Here is a 17712-nt window from a genome sequence, read left to right as displayed (position 1 = left end):
GGGTGTGCAACCTCTCATCCTCTGTGCCTCTTTTATGGGTACAGGGTGTTCACCACCAGCCAAAATTCTGACATGTGCCCGGTGCAACATTTTAAAGGGGAAAAAAGCCCGGGGGAAACTTTGATTGGAAGCTTCCAGAAGAGAGCCTTACCAAGCTTTTGCAGGATCTGTCCCCTGATTTGCAGGCAGACTGCCTGAACAAGAATCCGGTCGCTCTCCTCGGCGTATCGCCAGGTTCCTGCAGGAGGGGTGGGAAAACTCAGCAGAGAATGAAAAATATTCCTGTCACTCTCAGCCTCCAAGGGTTACCTGAATCCCAGCAAAGTGCCAGGATCCTCCTCCTTGCATGGAGGCCCTTTCCATGTGAGAATCTCAGCTTCCCAGGGAAAACAGACCAACAGAACCCTGAACTGCTTCAATTTTCACAGTCATACAGCAACCTGAACATACCCACTAAAGAAACCCTGAAGAAAGGAAAATAAAACATAAAGTATTTATTTAGTCTGTGAGATCAGTGGGAATTTAGCCTGTAAGATCAGGCTGAACACTACTCCAGCAATCTGGATTTTTGAGGGGATAGAGTTCCCTGAGTTCCCTCCATCACTCTGTTAGTTGAAATTGCTCCACAGGTTAAACTTCTCCACTCAGGATATTTTCCCACCCTACTGAAAGTATACAAGGATGAATTAAAGAAATTTCAAAAATAATGTTCCCACATTTTAGGAGGGAATGGTGAAGGAAAGAGAAGTGTGATGTAAGGAGTCACTACTAGGATTGGTTTGGCTTCTTCAAGGCTGGTTTAACTGTTAAAACTGGGATCAAGAATCATACCAAAATTACAAGTATGAAATTGGAAAATAAATTTATACATACCCGTTGCTCCGTTGTCATTAATCAGGCTGCTCAGGATATATTCAGCTTTTAGAAGTTTACCTGATTGAAAATTAAAGGAAAAAAAAAAGATAGAAAATGAACATAAAAATGTATTGTGGCACAAGGTGAATAAAAATGCTCATCGGGTATCACCTGCACACAGAACTGCTGCTGTCTGTAGCCAGAAATGCAGGTGCCCCACATGCATGTTACATGTGGTTGTGCATTGACATGAAGTTGTGAATGTATCTTTTTTATTTTACACATCATACGTTCCTGGAAGATTGTCGGGATTCCCAGCTCTTATTCCCACCCACCAGAAGAAAGTAGTCTAGCCTGCTTCCTTCAGCAGCAATGCTGCTGGATTCTGCCCCAAGGAAACGTGGGCTTTGGAAACCCATTAAGGTCTCTCCGTGGAAAGCAGAGCCACAGGAAGACGTGTTAAAAATCCTTCAGGGGCTGTCCATGTTACAGGAATGATGGAATTTTACTTTTTTATCCTGGAGGAGTTGCAACCTGCATTGTTGGCATAGTCAAGTGGCCCTAGTGAAAAATAAAAAGCAGCTGGGACAGTGTAGAGAAAATGCCAGGATTCTAATTTCCTTTTCTCGAGGCCCTTGCTCAGGAGCACAGCGATTCAGATATCCCTGTTTGAAACCAGCAGGGAAGATTTGTTAAGGGACAAAAGCCCCAATTAGTATTTCCCACACCCTTTCACAACTTTCTCTCCCTCTTTTGGCTCCGAAACCCTTTACACCGGCCCCTTTGTGCTACTGAGAGGAGCCGGGCAGGGCTCAAGGGGGCCGGCAGCGGGAAGAGCGCTCGCAGAGGTGGCACCGCCGGCGTGTCACTGCCAGGGAGGGGACCGAGTGTCCCCTCCCGAGTCAAGTGGGGCTGAGGAGAGCGGTACCTGTGTTGACGGCGAGGCGAGCCTGGCGGATGAGCAGCTGCGGGCTGATGGGAGCGCCGGGATGCAGGCGGTGCAGCCCCTTGGCCAGCCGCAGGAGCCGCCCGGAGGCGTCCAGCCAGTACAGGAAGCGATCCAGCAGGAACACCACGGCCGTGGCCGTGCTGCTGTCCCGGACCACGATGGAGGCCTTCAGAAAAGCCTGGAAAAAAAACCCCAAAAAATCCACAGGCAGCCTCAGGAGCGCTGGAAAATGTTCAGCTTCACCGACCCTGTTCCTCACGCCATTTTCATGTTTAGGATACAGAGGTGCCAGCTGTTTATTTTGTTTGAGTTGTAGATACAATTCTTGATTTTTTTGTTCTTAATCGCGTGATATTTGGAACTGCAGAATTTGGTGGTCTGCTAATGGATTTAAGTCATGCCCAGCAGCAATTAGGTGAAAAGGGAGGGGGGTGAGACTGGAAAGGCTGGAAATGGTCACTGTAGCCATTGTCCCACTCGAAGCTCAGGCCACCCACTCCTCGGCACACCCCAAACAGGCCGGGAATCCAAAGTTTTTCCCCTGCAGGCCATCCTTAATGACTCCTAAGTGCCGATGGACTCTCCTTGATGCCCACAGCAGCACCCACATGGGGAATTGTCAGAATTCCTGAGATCCTTGCCCCTAGCAGGACAGAAGGCCAGCAAAGACAGCCACGGGACACACACAGCCTCGTCACAGGTGCACAGCTGGGGACATTTGCCAAAACCCTGTCATTTCCCATGCTGGGCATGGCCCGCTACAGGCATGGCACTTCGGCAAGGCAGATTTGTACAAATTTTCTTTTTTTCCTTTCTCTTTTTTTTTTTTTTTTTCCCCCTCAGCCCGAGTTGGATTTTCTAAGAGGATGGCACTTGAAAAGGATTCCTGAAGCTCCCTGCGCCCGCCAACAATGGAGGAATCCCCCTCTCCAAGCACCTGTAAACTGACACTGCGAACCAGCCATTCCAAATGCTCATCAACAGGCCATATATTTAAGCACAGAGCATCGCCTAATCTATTTTTTTTTTCCTCCCCTTCTTCCTTTAATAGATCGGAGCACAAAAGCCTGAGAGAGGGTGACCTACCAAACAAAAGGGCCTTTGAGTTCCTAGGAAAAGTAGACTTGGAGGAGGATGGAAGGAATCCAAGTGGCCCTATTATTTCCACTTGCACTAATTAGACATTTTTCTGTCAGCTATTGAGCACTGCTGAGAGGCCAAACTCACTGAATTCATTTCTAAAGTGTTTACAGAAGTTTGCATCTGTTTGTGTCTCTTCAGGAGGAAAATAAGCACTTCAATAGCATTGTGGAAAATCTAAACGAAGCATCCCATTCTGAAGGGCTTGGCAGTCTTGCAGCTGCATAATTTAACTCCCCGCTCAATGCTGAAACCTCTTGTGTCCCTCTCCAAACCCAAATGGACACAAAATGTAGAAAAGTCAAGCCAGGGGGAGAGAAACGGGGCTATTTTTTTTTTTTTCTTTTTTTGGGAGGCATGCTGTGTGGCACACCGCTCCACGGCTCCGTGTCAGCGCTGTCCCCTCCCCGAGCCGAGCGGGACAGCGAGGAGCGAACCCCCGCTCCTTTCATTGCCTGCCAGCTCGTGTGGCTGCGGCATTCCTCAGCACCTCCGGGGAGCCCTCCCGGAGCACCGCTCCGGGATCAGCCGGGACAGCGGCTCCCAGAGCCTGAGAAACCCCTCTGGCTCCCGGGATGCCTCAGCCTGCTCCATCCCAAGCAGGACCGGGCAGATTTACTCACTTGCTCTGTCGCTTTAGAGAGGGCGGGGAGGGGGGGAAGAGCGAGGTACGCGCACTTTGTTTTCACATCTGTGCCCGCGACGTGAAATGGATCTGCCTAATTGAGTTTATGACACAAAGGGAAGCTGGCCGCGGCTGGGAAGTGGAATCAGGTGGCGGGGGAATTAAATTTGCTCCAGATTTCTATACAGGGACCATTGGGGGAAATGCAAAGCAGCCTTTAGCGAGGGGGTAACTTCTTAATGGCGCTGAAGTTTGGGTCCCGGCTTTGGGTTCAAAGCCACGACGCCTCCTCCGCGCTGACAATGGGGGCCGCTCCCAAGAGAGGGGAGAAGCTCAGAACCGGGGCCATCTGGCACTAGGACGGGCAGGAAAGCGTCAAAGGGAAATTATTGGTGCATAGTAAATGAGGATGAGGAGGAGGGGAAGGAAATGGGGGGAAATCTTTATGTGGCAGCTGATGTAAGAGGAATTACAAGCCCAAATAAATGAAATATTGATTTAATCCACTCTCTCGGCCCTCTTTATAAAGCCAAGATCCCAGAGGCAAGCCCTCCTCCATAGCCCGCGGGCTCTGGAGGATCCCCTTTGGAAAAACGCCTCTACAAACAGCGTGATTAAAAGCAGGGGAAAGAAAGATTTAATTTTCAGCTTCCCCGCAGTTTTGTGGGTGCTCTGGACTCCTGTGTTTGCTGATACCCGCTCGTCTCAGACCGGTTCAGCCCTAGTTTCACTTGTGACCCGAGCCGAGCTTTAAAACCTTTTTTTAAAGCCACCAAACTGAGAGTGGCCGGCAAAGACTTTCTAATTCCGTGCACAAGGCAGGAGAGTCGGAGGCACACACGTGCTTCCAGGTGCTCCAGTCCTCTCCCAGGAGCTGCTCCTAGTTAGCACTCCACTGAACCCTAACAAATTGCCCGGTTTTCTTTCCCCTGTCAGATTAAACACAGAGGCACAGCGCCGATGGATGGGGCCGGAGCCTTTCCCCCTCTTGCCCACGCGCCGCCAGCAAAGCCCGTCCTTCCCAGAGACCAAAGCTGCTGTCACCGAGTGGGACTGCTCTATCAGTCCTGCCTTTCAGCTGGCAATCAGAGCCCACTCCACAAGCAGCAGGGAATAAAGCCTCCCACCACGCCGGGGATGGCAGGAGAAAGCATGGCTGGAGGTGCAGGCTGACACACTGGACAGCCACACACTGGATTGCAGCAGGCTGGAGTGTCCGGGCAGCTCCTGGACACTTCCCTCTTGGCTCAGAGCAGATGGGAATTCTCCCCTGCCCTGAACCTGTTAGATTCCTCAAGTTATTCATCCTGCAGGCAGAGGAGAGTTGGGAATTCAAAGGAAGCAGCGTCAGGACCATGAGGGGCAGCTCAAAACACCACAGACTGGGGCAGCTCCTACAGCCAGCCTTACTTTGCTTCACCAAGTCCAAGACTGGGAATAACTCCTGATTCCCTCAAGGAAAAAGAACAGCAGCATTTTGTGATGAGGACAGAAGGAGAACTCCTTAAGTGCCCAGGCAGGAAGCTGCTTGAAGGGGGGTCCCGGGGGTCTCATATCCAAGAGGGCAGCAGGGATTTGGGGGACCATGGCCACAGGCAGGGTTCCTGCTCTTGATTAGTACCGAGGATACAGAGGTGCCACAATCGTTTTGTGGACCTGGTTTGTTCTGGACCACTTATAAACTATTGTGGCACATTAAAAGGAGATGTTTTAATACTTCAATATAGCAGAACCAGCCACAGAACCGCCCTGAGGGAGCAACTGCAAGACCATTATCAGCATCTAAAAATATGAGAGACTCTTCCCTGAGTCCTCAAAACATCGATGCACTTGAGGAAACACATTTAAAGTTGTAAATACTCCAAGAAGCTGCCTCTGGCAGGAGTAAATCCTACCCATGAGCAAAGTGGAGTGACAGCCCTAGACAAACCCAGGATCCAGCTTCCCTTTATGAATTTTTTTTTTAGGGTCCACACAAATTCTGCTGTAGTTTTGCCACACAGGCAGCAGAAGGCAGAGCGCTCCGCAGCACCAGGGCAGTCACCCGGGGGAGCTGAAGCTCTCCTGCCTGCACCTCATCTCTGACACTTCTCTCTTACCAAGCCCCCGGGAGGCTGGGGTGCCGCGATTCCCGATTCCCGGCTGGAATTCATCCCTCACATCGCTCTCCGTTTCCCTGGGATCACCCAAGAAGAGCTCTAAAGGAGGCAGGTAGCAAAAGGTCAGCCTCAACAACCGAGATCCCAGGGCTACGATTTAGGGCTTTAATTCTCCTGTCACCACACCCACCGTGAGGAGGAGGAGGAGAAAACGAAACCCTCAGCCCCCAGCCTTAGCTCTTTTTCCAAAGGCTCCCAGCTCCTCAGTGCCACACACACACCTACAGTTAGGGCACAGCCCCTTGGAATGGGCTCCCTAATGGCAATCCATCAGCACCTAATTAGCCAAGGGCTGCAGGGCCTTATTTTCCACTCTTTTCAATATTCCCGCTAAATCCCAGGAGATCCCGTGCCAGCAGGGCCAGAATCCGAGCTCCCCCATCCACAGCAGGGAGCATGGAGCCAGCCTGCACAGCTCCCTGCAGGAGGACCAGAGCACCCCACTCCTAAAGGTTTTTCCTGTTGTGTTCCCATCGTGCCCATCCCAGCAGATCCTGCACCATGCATGGAGGCAGGAATTGCTGAGAGGTGTGATAAAAATGAAGCAAAGCCCCACAGCATCACTATGGTGGGCAAAAAAAAAAAAAAATTAAAAAGGGAAGAAAAAACCCTTAAAATATTAATGTGGCATGAATCATCCCACAAGAGAACTACGTGTGTGCCTAGAATCATCCTTCAGCTGAAGGCACAGCAGGTTTTTTGGGATCAAAGCTTCCGTGGATATGGACATGTTGCCCTCTATTGGCTGCTCCCCGAGCATTAGGCTAATTCCATCTCTTGGGAAAGCCAAGACCTGCAGGAAGGGCAGCCCTGGCAGCCTCCCTTCGGGATCTGCAGCCCCATTCCAAACCCCACAGCACACCTGGTATTCAGGGAGGAAAAATAATCCCTCCTTCCTGATCCCTACCAGCAAGGATCTGGCACAATTCTGACTTAGCTTTGCCTTGTTAAAAAAATTAAATCCCAGTGTTTCCCAGTTTTGGCTTTGGACACAGATGCCGGCTATCACCCTTTGGGCCTTAGATTCCCACCACGGGGGCTGCAGGAAGGACTTGGTTAGCTGGCTGGAACTTGTCAGGAAAACATGGAAAACCCCAGCACGCTGAGCTTGTCGAACCGTGGTGGCCTTGGGGTGGTGAATCCCGGCAGGAAAAAGAAAAAAATCCCCAAAATTCAAACCAAACCCGGCACCTTCCCTGGGATGCAGAGGGGCATTGAGCATCCCCCAGCAAAGAGGAAGGAGAGCACTCAAAGAAGGTGGCTGTGCCTTCCTGACGAGCCGGCAAGGCGGGTCCCACTGTTTTTAAAAGCTCGAGAACGCCGAGGCAAAGCCTTGAAGCCGCAGCTTAATCCTCTTACTCCCTGCGCCGGTCTCATGGAGCTTTTGAGCCCCCCTCCCAGAGCGAGCCATCGTCGGGAGAGCGGCGGCAGCCAGCGCTGCCTGCTGCAGCAGCGCCAGTGTGTTATGGTAATGAAGCGCCTTTCATTCACCCATCTCAAAGCGCCTCTTAAATGTAATGAATCACGGTTTATGAACTTATTCTAAGCATGGCAAATTAAAATAAACAGAGAGGGGAAATTTTTAAAGGGTTTTTATCTTTTCTTTTTCCGAACAATAAATCGATAAAGGCTAATTTTTTTTTTTTTTTGTCCTTTGGGGAATTAAATTATCCTTCTGTCCCTCATGCCAAAAAAAAAAGAAGAAAAAAAAGTTGCTTAGACTTTTATCTTTCCTCATCACACTGTAATCACTTCTCTTCAGCCTCATTTTCCCCCCAGCTTTTTATTCAAAGAACTGAGGCAGCCTTTGCTCTGCCTTGAAATTTTATTTAAAATAAAAAAGAGGGGGGAGAAGGAATGGATGAAGGGGGGAAAAAAAAATCCCTTTTCCTGACTAATACTAATAATACAGGTCAAAATGTCAGTCTATCTACAATTAAATGGAAAACAAAAAAGGTTTTCCCTTTTTCCCATGGTACAATGGCGCTGGAATATAAATTACCGATGAAGATGAAATAATACTTCAAAGCACATGGGCAAAGGCAGCACAACGTTTACAAAGTATTTTCCACCACAGGATGAAACATTGGAGACAACGGCAGCCAATGGACTTCAGGGGGTGTGGGTGAATAGCCCAAAACTAGCACGGAGGAGGATTTGAGGTCCCTATAGTCCCTGACCCCACGATAGGCTTTGTTTAACAAGGGCAGCTGCAGTTATCAACAGATGTTTCAGCAATAAATAATTGGTATCATCCCAGAAAAGACCCATCTACCTGGGGAGAGGGCATAATGCTGCAAACACTGCCCCACTATTAGAGCCACATTAATCTCCCATCTAGCCAGGTCTCTCGGGGAGCTGGCTGCAGGTGTTTATCCCGGGAGGGAGCTCACAAACGCTCCCAAGTTACAGGGAGCTGAGCTGGGATTGTAAAGGAGGTCAACCTCCGCCATAAATTTCTGTCTGAGGCCACACACACCAAAGGGAGAGAGAAAACAAATACCCGAGAGAGAGCAGCCACTCCCCTCCCGCCCTCCCCGGGGAAATCCAGGAGTCCTGCGAGGATCTGGGGACGCCGGGGCTGCCACTTCCCAGCCCTGCAGTGGCTTTGCTGAGCTTCTCACTGCTCCACAGAGGAATCAAAGCTGTTCCCAAAGAAAAGCTGCTGGCCTCACTGAGGGAGGACTCGCCGGGCAAGGTGAGACCTCCTGGCCACCTTGGAGTTAACAACAGGCAGGAATGGGATGGTGTTGGCTTCAGACATGTGCCACAGGAACAAAAAAACACCCCCTACAAAATTCACAGACCTCACCTTTATTCCTGTCCCGGCAAAGGGATAGCCCTTAGCCCAGATATTGCATTTGCCATGGGAAAAAGGGGTCCTCTATTTGCCACATGCCTGAAGTACCTCCAGGAAAATCAGAAAAGCAAAAAGCAATCCACGTTTCTAGCCACTTTTTAATCTTTGAGCTCAAACTCATCACCTTAAGGGATGGGATCCCCAGGGACCATTGGGATTCTGCAGCTCCTTACACAGGAGAAATTTCTCACAGGAGAAATCACATTGAATCCTTGCCTATCCTGCCTAGGTTTTGGCCAGCTTTGGTCCTCAAAGGGATTCTGCCATGTAATTTTATTGGAAGAAGAGCAGGTGAGGAATTGTGCAAGCCCTGCTAAAACTGGTGATCCTCACGACCAACTTGCAGAGCAGAATTAAACAAAGCACAGCATTCTTGTCAAATTAAGTGTTTTTAAAAAAAAAAACCACTATGTGAACACTTGGCATTTCAGTGTTATTGTAATGCCAGCTCTTCAGGGAAGAGGGAAGCATCACCTTAGTGGAGACAGACCCAGAAGTGCCCTGTGAAAGCCCCCGAGCACCACAGCTGTGTTGAACTTCATACCAGCAAGTCAGGCAGCCTGGCGCTGATCATATCTTGCAGGTTTGTTTTGTCTTCTGGGCCCAGCTCTTGTTTGTACTGCCACCTCTCCGGCACAAAGGGCCACTTCATTTCCTTTGCCTCCTCCAGCAGGCTCCTCAGCTCCTCGGGAAGCAGGGCTGAAAGGGTCAAAGAGCAGGTGAGGCTATTGCAGCAGGTTCAGCCATGCCAGCCCCTCCAAAAGGCTTCTCCCAGTTGCTCCCAGGGGCTCTCAGCCTCGTGGGGAGGGCAGGGGAGCTGGCCTGCTCTCTGTTCCCCTTGGCTGCACTGCCCTCCAGGGAAATGGGAGCCTCCAGCCATTAAAAAGGCTTTTAGCAGGAAGTCCTGCCGGCTGGTGAAGAGCTGCTCGGAACAGAGGCAGGGGGGAACCTGTTCCCCTGTGTGAGGAGAGAACAATGGGGTCACTGGCACAGAGGATCTGTCCCCCTTGCTCAGGTGACAGAGGCTGAGCCATCCTGGAAAGCCACTTCCAAACCCATGATAAACCTGGACCATAGATGGCAACCAGACAGAAATCTAAGGGTTATAATGAATATTAAGCACAAGCTCTTGGGCAGTTTGTCCCTCCCTGCTCCCTCTCCATACTGGTCCTAAGCCACTCCATCAGCTTTGGGTGGATCTCCAACTTGATCCAACTAAGGAAGCAACTGCTAGGAGCACAGAGCCAGAGGTTTGGGCTTGGATCTGTCCCTTCCTTTCAGCCACTGCCCATGTTCCTTTTCCATTTCATTTTCCTTGCAGCAGGGGTGATGTGGATGTGCTGTGCCGTGCTAACCACTCGGCTGGGCAGCCTCTCTGGCCAATAAAAGTGGATTAACAAAGATTATTGACCAGATGGGGTTAATGGTGATCATCAGCTGCAGATCTGGCCCCTTCTGGCCATTAATCCCCCAAAAAAAGCCCTGCTCAGGGAGCATGGCTGCTTTAACGAGCCAATGCAATAAATGCATTGCTACGTATTTTTAAATCAATCCTTTATGCAGGGACTGTAGAAAATGAACTTCATCAAAAGGATATTACGTGCTTGCACTGCAGCACATTCACAGGTATGGTTTTCCTGGGAAGAAAGACAAAGTTGGACATTCAGGGCCAACCTCCAAAAAGTCAAGTTTACAAAGTTCCGGCTTTTTCCAGCCGGTGTTTTCTCACTTGTTGCCATCCCAAGGAAATGTGGGGTTTGGAAATTTTCCTGTTACACATCCTGGCTTAAAGTAAAGCCCAATTTCCTTATCCTCCTGAAGTGGTGCCTGAAGGGGCTCAGTCCTGAACGCTGAGACAAGGTGGCCAAGTGCCAGGGCTGATGGGGAGAGGAGGTCCTGCTCCCACCCTCACCCTGGAAAATCAGTGCAGGAGCAGAGGTATCCACCTCAGCACAGGGATATTCACCTCATCACAAGGAACAAATTGTTGGACAGAAGAACTTATCTCCCATGTAGAAGGGGGAAGACTGAACTGCCTGTGTCTTTCCCCAAGGAAGATCAAGCTCCAAGGACAAGAGTTTGCCCTGGTAACAGAGAGCTGTTCTCACCACTGGCAACTTAAACTCATCAATTAACCAAGGCTGAACGGTCACTCAAGTGGACTGGGATGATTTCTAGCCTGAAACAGAAATAAAGAAGAAATCCAGACCCACCCAAGACCCGTTCTGCCCTCTAAAGTGAGATAAAGATGTGCTCCTCCTCTCCCCACCATTTTTAGGGAATTGGCCTTCAGTCCCTCCTGCTGCCGGTCTGGAAAAGCCGGGGGGGTGGAACAAAGGCAGCCCCGGGAGGAGAGGGGGGCCAGGAAAGCCCCTCGGCCCCAGCGCAGGGAGGGTCCCCCCGAAGCCGAGAGCCGCCGAGCTGCGGGGCCCTGCCTCGGCGGGCAGAGAGCCCCAGCAGTTATTAATGTCGCTGTCACCACCCCGCTGCTGGGTATTTTCCTTCCAGCTGATGGGAACACGGCCCTCGGAAAAGCCCGAGCAGCACTCGAGGCTCTGATGGCCCATTTCCTGAAGCAGTTTACCTGAAGGACCGTGTCCAATCGAGTGATTATAAGGGCACTGATTCACCTTATCTGGAACTAAACTGATTATTTCTCATACTTTGTGGTATTTAATAGGAGAAAAGGAGGGAGGAGGAGGAGGAGGAGGGGGAAAAAAAAAAAGCGCTACCTGATTAGGGGTTCAAGAGCCTATTCTGCGGAGCCACAATAAAACTTAAAAGAATTTGCGACGAGGAAACAAAGTGCTCTTTGTTGGAAACAAAAGAAGAGGAGAGAAAAATCTTCCCGTATCCATAACAGAATCCTCCACGCCACCCTCCAGCGCAAACAGACTTAGGTGCTTCAGGAAAAGGCAGCTGACCTCCCAGCAAGAACAAGGATGGTCGGAAAAACATCTCCTCAACGGCTCCGCGCCCCGGGACAAACAAAGGGTTTTAAGGATCACATTAACGTTAGGGCCGAGCCACTCAAGCACGGCGAAAACGAAACATTATTAACACCGAACTGGGGAACGGGCAGTGCCGCAGATGTGGCACGCAAAGGGAAACCTTAATTCCGCTGGAGTGGAGAAATAATAAATCCTCCTTTCGCGGCCATAGCAAAATTGCTGCTGGTTTCCAGCAGGTAACGGCAGCATTGAAGCAAATGAGGAATCCTTTTATTCTTTACTTAGCCCTCGCTAAACGCTGCTTCCTTTCCTGGTTGCTTATTCCAGCCTGTAGCCAGCATGGATTTTCCTTTCAAGAGGGAGACTGCAAAGGTTTTTTTTTAGTTTTTTTTTTTTCCCCTTGGACACCACTTATAGAGGTCACACACATTTTACAAGATAAAGATTCGGGCAATGAGCTCTTTAATATATGAGGAGAAACTGACAAACAGAGAGGGCCCTCCCCCAGATCCTATGAAAGGAGAGGAAATATGTGCCCTTATTCAGAAGTTGCATCCTTTTTTTCCCCCCTTTCTCTCTCTCTCTCTCTCTCTTTTTTTTTTTTTTTAATAACTGAAATTTATGTGCATCAGCAAACTTTTGGGCATTGTTCTTCCCAAACTAAACTGTTCCTTACAGCCTCATGTTTACTGAAGCTTAAAATTAGAACTGACAGCAATTCACTGCAACAAAGTGCACTTCTTTCCCTGCCTGCATCCCATTCACGGCCCCGAAATCCAGGCATCTCTTGACACTCAGGAAGACGAAAAATAGGGCAGGGCTGAGCGCCGGCGGGGCGCTGCCGCCTCTCCTGGGGAGAGCTCACCTTGGCACCGCCGGTATTCCCGCTCCTCCGCCTCTCCCGGTGCCCGGTGCAGGAGCTCGGTGTCCAGGGCCCGCTGGCACTGCTGCAGCAGCGCGGCCACGGCGCTCTGCCCGCTCATGGCCCGCTGAACGCCCCCGCTGCGCCCCGATCAATTACTCAGGAGGGGACACGGGCTCCCCGTGAAAAGGATCCCTTCGAGGCCGAGGTACCTGGCAGACAAAGGAGGGGGAAAATGATTAACTAAAGCATCATCAATTATCCGAAAGGCTCAAGCTGGGGGAAATAATAGGGGGAAATAGAGGAAAATACGTGGCTGCCTCGGAGGACTTTATTAGAGGAGTGTGTGAAATCACTGCAGGCTCCCAGGGACAGTGTGAGAGGGGAGCATCTCTGAGTGCCAGGGAGACAGGACGGCCCGTCACTGGAGCCATGATGGGCTCACCAGTGGAGCCATGACATCCCGAGCACGGAAGTGACTGGCAGGGCTGTGCCGAAGCCCTCTGCACCGGGATGGAATGGCAGAGAGGAGCGTGCTGTGTGCATTCCCCAGCCCACGGAGACCTTCTCTCTCACCCTGGGATGCCACCCCGTGGGTGAATGTTCTCCTCCAGGTGCTTAGGACGTTGCCAGTGGTGATGCAGGAAAACCCCACCATTCCCATGACAGGCATCTGGCTCAGTACCTGCCAGAAGGCTCAGGCAGCTTTCAAAAATTAAGCACAAGATAAGTATTTAGGGTTTGGGTTTTTTCCCCCCATCAATTTAGAAAACTGTTCCTGCAGCCTGAAGCAATACAGTCAGGAGCAGCCTCAGTGAAAATATATCTAAAACTGGGAAAACACCACAGCACTGAAGGAGGGAGTGCTAAGGACAACACACAGAGGCACAGTTTGCTCTGCTGGCTGGAAACCACTCACATTTTGGGAGCTAAAATGTTTCCAGGCAGTTTTTCCCTTTCTGCTGTGTCTCTGGGATGGCTGGATGCTGGAGCTGGTGGCAGATAGGCCATGCTCTCAAGGGCACTGAGCAGGAGCAAGCTGCCAGACTGAAAAGCAGAGGGCAAAAGAGAGGCACTCATGCGAAAGCAGAGAGGATCAGAGAGCCTGCCGTGGAGGGGCAGGTGGAGCAGGGCAAACCATGGGATTCAGCAGCAAAGAGCCTGGAGGCAGGAGCTCCTCACTGGGGCTCTGACTGCCTCTGCAGATGCAAATGTCACAGAAAGAAGGAATTTGAAAAGTAGTTGTGAAGGAGAGACCAAGGGAAAGAGCACGAACCCATAAGAGAAGCTGGGGAGCAAGTAAGAGATCAGCCAGAGGCAGAGGCATGGATAAAAGCAGAAGGGAAACCTAGAAAGCCTTGCCCATCTTTTTAGCCCCACGTAAGAACCACTCTCTGCAGGGTTTGAGCCAGCTGAGCATGGCTGGGTGCTGGGAGCACATCCCTGTGGCTGCACCAGGAACAGAACCCTTTCAGGGGCTCCCATCAGGAGCAAAAGGAGATGGGGCCAGAGACAGCATGGTCCAAAGCCCACCCAGGAGATGGGGCGGAATTCCCTGTCGCTGGCAAAGATGAATCTAAAAAAAGGGGACAGCAATGGGATGTGCTCATGGTGCAAGTCCACATCCCAGTTCACAAAGGTGCTCTGTCCCTAAGGATCTGTCAGGGGCACATCTCTGAACCCAGGAAGAACAGCCAGAAAGCAGAGAGCTCTGCTCCACCCTGCCTGGTCTAGACAAGCTGATCCTGTTGCTGGGTATCCATCAGGGGAAAGAAAAGTGTAGCCACACTAACACACCTATGCCAGCGTGGCTTGCTCTGCTAACTGCACCGACATCTGCTAATTGATTTATCTGATTACCCAGCCCTGTGGGAAGGAGTGTGCAGCTGTCCCAGGAGTACCTCCCAGGTTGGGATGAAGCATCCCTGCCATCTGGCCCGGACTCCATTCCTTTGTGTAATTGATTTCTCAAAAACCTCATTTTCCAGGGAGCCCCCTCCAGTGACTCCCAAGCACACATACACCTGCCTTGGGTCTGCTATGGACAGTAGTCCTGGGAGCCTGGAAACTGCTTCAGGAGAGTGCAGAAGCACTCTGGAGAAGGCCTGTGCTCAGCTGCCACCTCACAGCCTGTAAATAAATGCTCCTAAGCACCATTTGCTGTGAAGGGGCACTAGAATGAGCAAACACTGAGTTATTTCCCTTCACAAAAAATAACATGGCTCCAGGAGCATCCAAGGGAGCTCATGGATGTGCTCCACCTCTCTGTGCTACAGCCCAGACCTTTGAGCCCAGCCTTCCTCAGGTCTTTACTGCAGGCAGGAAGGCCCCGTGGCTTTGTGAGCCACACAGGCTGCCACTCTCACAAAGAGCTGCCAGGGCTTAGCAGGGAAGCTCAAATTAGTGTGGAAGTACAGCACTTGGCTTCCTTGGATTGGGAGGATTTAACTCACCAGGAAACTGCCAGCTCCCTAACAGCCATCCACGCATGTCAGTGAGCCAGGGATTTTTCCTCAAGTACATTTTTCCAAGGAATTGAATAAACAGCAAGGACAGGGAGCAATAAAATAATGATTCACAGCAGCAGCAGCAAGGCCAAAGTGCTGGGAGCACGGAGAGAAGTGCAATAAACTGTACATTAGTGCTCAGGGGGTAGAGAGCCTTTTGAGACCCATCACTGGGGACAATGACTCGCATCATAAAATCAGCTTAAGATGCACCACGGAGCCCTAAAGCACATCAGCATCCTTCACACAGATGCCACTTTGCAAGTTGTGCTTTGTGACAGCTGTGGCGTTGAGTGACAGCTGGGAGGGGGAAATAACCAGGCACGCAGCTTTCCTGGGGAAACACAGGACCTGAGCCTAAAGCCCAAGAGCAGAACAGCAAAAAACTTCTGGAGGCCTTTAGAAGCCTCTCAATGGTTACTAATCAGCTTTCTCAGAGTTCCCTTAAATCCTAACAAGTGGCACTTTAAGGAGATGGTTTTGAAGTGGTGAAAATCGCAGCCTGACGTGCTGCAAACCTGACCCAGCAAAAAATGTTTTCTAAGCATGCACTTAAAAATGCTCCCTGAAAACACATAATAAAAACAATTTTGCATCAGACTGAGGATTTAAACACTCCTTGGTGACAGGAAAGCTGCTTTACTCCTGTTTTGGGCAAAACCAGCTGTTAAATGCTTGATGCAATTGTTAAGACACTCTAAAACAGAAAGGATGAGAAAAAAAAAATCAGTGCCATTTCTTACTGGAGTCTGGATTAAAATAACTCCTTGCATCAAATATGATGAAAAAAAAAATTACAAATGTCTCAAGGGACGAGAAATTACATTTCTGTGGTTCCCTCTAGTTGGGGCTGGGGTTCAGAACAAGAGGGATGGAGGGGAGAATTGGGTGGGATACAGAGAAATGATCTCTTTAATAAGAAATGGGCCATACTGTGACATTTCAGAGCCCTTGGGCTAGAAGACCAAAAGATCTGTCAAGAGAAAGGAATTTTAAATTCTGCCATGGGTGGAAGGAAGCCTGGGAGTCAACCTAGCCGGTTTAAGACTGCAATTAGCTCTGGAGGCTTTAAGAAAAAGAAGATGTAATTGCTGCACTCAAACTTCAAATGCAGCAAGGATAACAAGCACTGGTTTCTCAGACAACACCATTTGGGAAATTTTCCACAGCATTATGGTCCTGAAACACAAATTAGAGATCGCCAGGTCTTTTCTCTCTGAAAATATATTATCCTAATTTTCATCTTATTCAGGGTACCCTCCAGCTCCAGGGAGACTAATGAAGAGGAAGCAAAGACCTGATGAGTTCCATGTGGAGACTACATTTATGGATTAATCCCAACAGGGAGCAAATAAACCTTATTCCCAGAGCTCTCGGTTGGGACTCCACACAATCAATCGAGGAATGGATAGTTATTTATGGCTGAGGCTGTTTTGACTTTCAAATAAACATTTTAATTATTTTAAGTGTTACGCTGGCACTTGGAATGTGAGCCCTGCTTTCATGGCACTGCCTTGCTCTCCTGCCTCCTAATCCCAAACCACTCTGGTCATTATGGCACCGTGCAAACCACACTGATCTTCGTGCCTGAAACATTGCAAAGGTAAAATCTGTGGGGCAGGCAATCTAGAGAAGAGGAGGGAGGAAAAGGGAGGAGAATAAATGAAAGAAACACTCTCAAGCTACACTGAGCCCAAAGAAAATGAGGTGCCCAACTCTGAAACCTTTCTGCAATCAGGTTGGCACATCCTGATCCATCTTTGTACCCTGCTCTCCTCTGCCTGCTCCTACAAGCAATTTCAATCACCAAAGTGCTTCGGAGCGTTTCTTTTCTGACAGCTCCTTTTAATTTCAATACCTGCACCACTCGCACTGCCAGCTTTTCCCTCCAGCCTAATTTGGTGTGCTGTGGCCCTTTCACTCTGAGATTATGAAGCCACACTCATTTTTGGGGAAGCTCTTTAGAGTCCCTTGCTAAATAAAGGCAAGGAGTGAAATCATGACACAGATCTGCTGCGGCTGCCGGAGTTACGGTCTCACCTTCACTCTGCATTCTGGCATTTCATCTCCCTCTGCTTTCTGCAGGGAGACTGAAAAAACTGCAGGAGGCTGTCCGTGGGAGAGCAGTGGAACATTTGGGCTGGTGTTTTCACCTGCAGCAGGTAAGGGGCAGCATGCACAGCACGCAGCACCCTCGGCTGCTCTCCCTCATGTGGATTTGTGCACCAGCCTTCTGGAGCCCTTCCCGTCACAAAAATAACAAGCTCAGCTTCATTTTTGGATTTGGCGGCTTGAGGGATTAAAAAATAAAACAGGAAAAAAAAAAACCAAAAAAAAAAGTTCTCTTGATAACTTAGCAAAGGTTTCAATAATTGAATAAATATCATCTCCACAGAAGGCAAATTCAGTTTCCCTGAACATTTCAGCGCACACATGCTTGTGTTTTCCTAGAGCATTTACCTTTCTTTGCAGAAAGATGGTTAAAAAAAAATAAATAGAATTGCTGGGGGCTTTATTCAGTTAGTTAGCTAGTTTACTTCTCTGGCTTAAAGATTAGATGTTTTCTTTTGGTAAAGCTGGCCATCCCAACTGGCTGTATTAAAATAAGGAAGAATCTCAATCAAAAAGCCTCTCCTAAGGCAAGCTTTCTTGTTAATATGCACCAACATGAAAGGGTTTCTTTTCATCCTATACAACTACAGTGTGTGTAAATTGCAGGGGGCTCATTGGCATAAATCTTGGCTGTGACCTCTGAGGTAAACTGGATTTACATTACTTTCTGACAAGAATTAAATGAAGGCCTT

The 17712-nt window shown here is 49.5% G+C and overlaps 1 protein-coding gene across 8 annotated transcripts in view; it reads right to left on the bottom strand.

Moving 5' to 3' along the window:
- Positions 1-17712, bottom strand: part of ALPK1 (alpha kinase 1) — a 36657-nt gene that overhangs the window by 13175 nt on the left and 5770 nt on the right. For all 8 annotated transcript variants that reach the window (XR_009486106.1, XM_059843602.1, XM_059843606.1 and 5 more), the window contains 5 exons: positions 12405-12613; positions 9133-9287; positions 1784-1982; positions 874-933; positions 152-238 (listed from right to left, as the gene is read on the bottom strand). Coding sequence is in view for 7 of the 8 variants with exons in the window: in XM_059843602.1 (XP_059699585.1) it covers positions 152-238; positions 874-933; positions 1784-1982; positions 9133-9287; positions 12405-12522 (619 nt within the window). In the remaining variant the exon portion in view is untranslated. The remainder of the gene's footprint in view (positions 1-151; positions 239-873; positions 934-1783; positions 1983-9132; positions 9288-12404; positions 12614-17712) is intronic.

The sequence above is a fragment of the Haemorhous mexicanus genome, chromosome 4 (genome assembly GCF_027477595.1).
Source record: "Haemorhous mexicanus isolate bHaeMex1 chromosome 4, bHaeMex1.pri, whole genome shotgun sequence".
Lineage (NCBI taxonomy): Eukaryota > Metazoa > Chordata > Aves > Passeriformes > Fringillidae > Haemorhous > Haemorhous mexicanus.
Note: the sequence above shows the minus strand (reverse complement) of the source record. Positions and strands in the feature narration are given on the sequence as shown.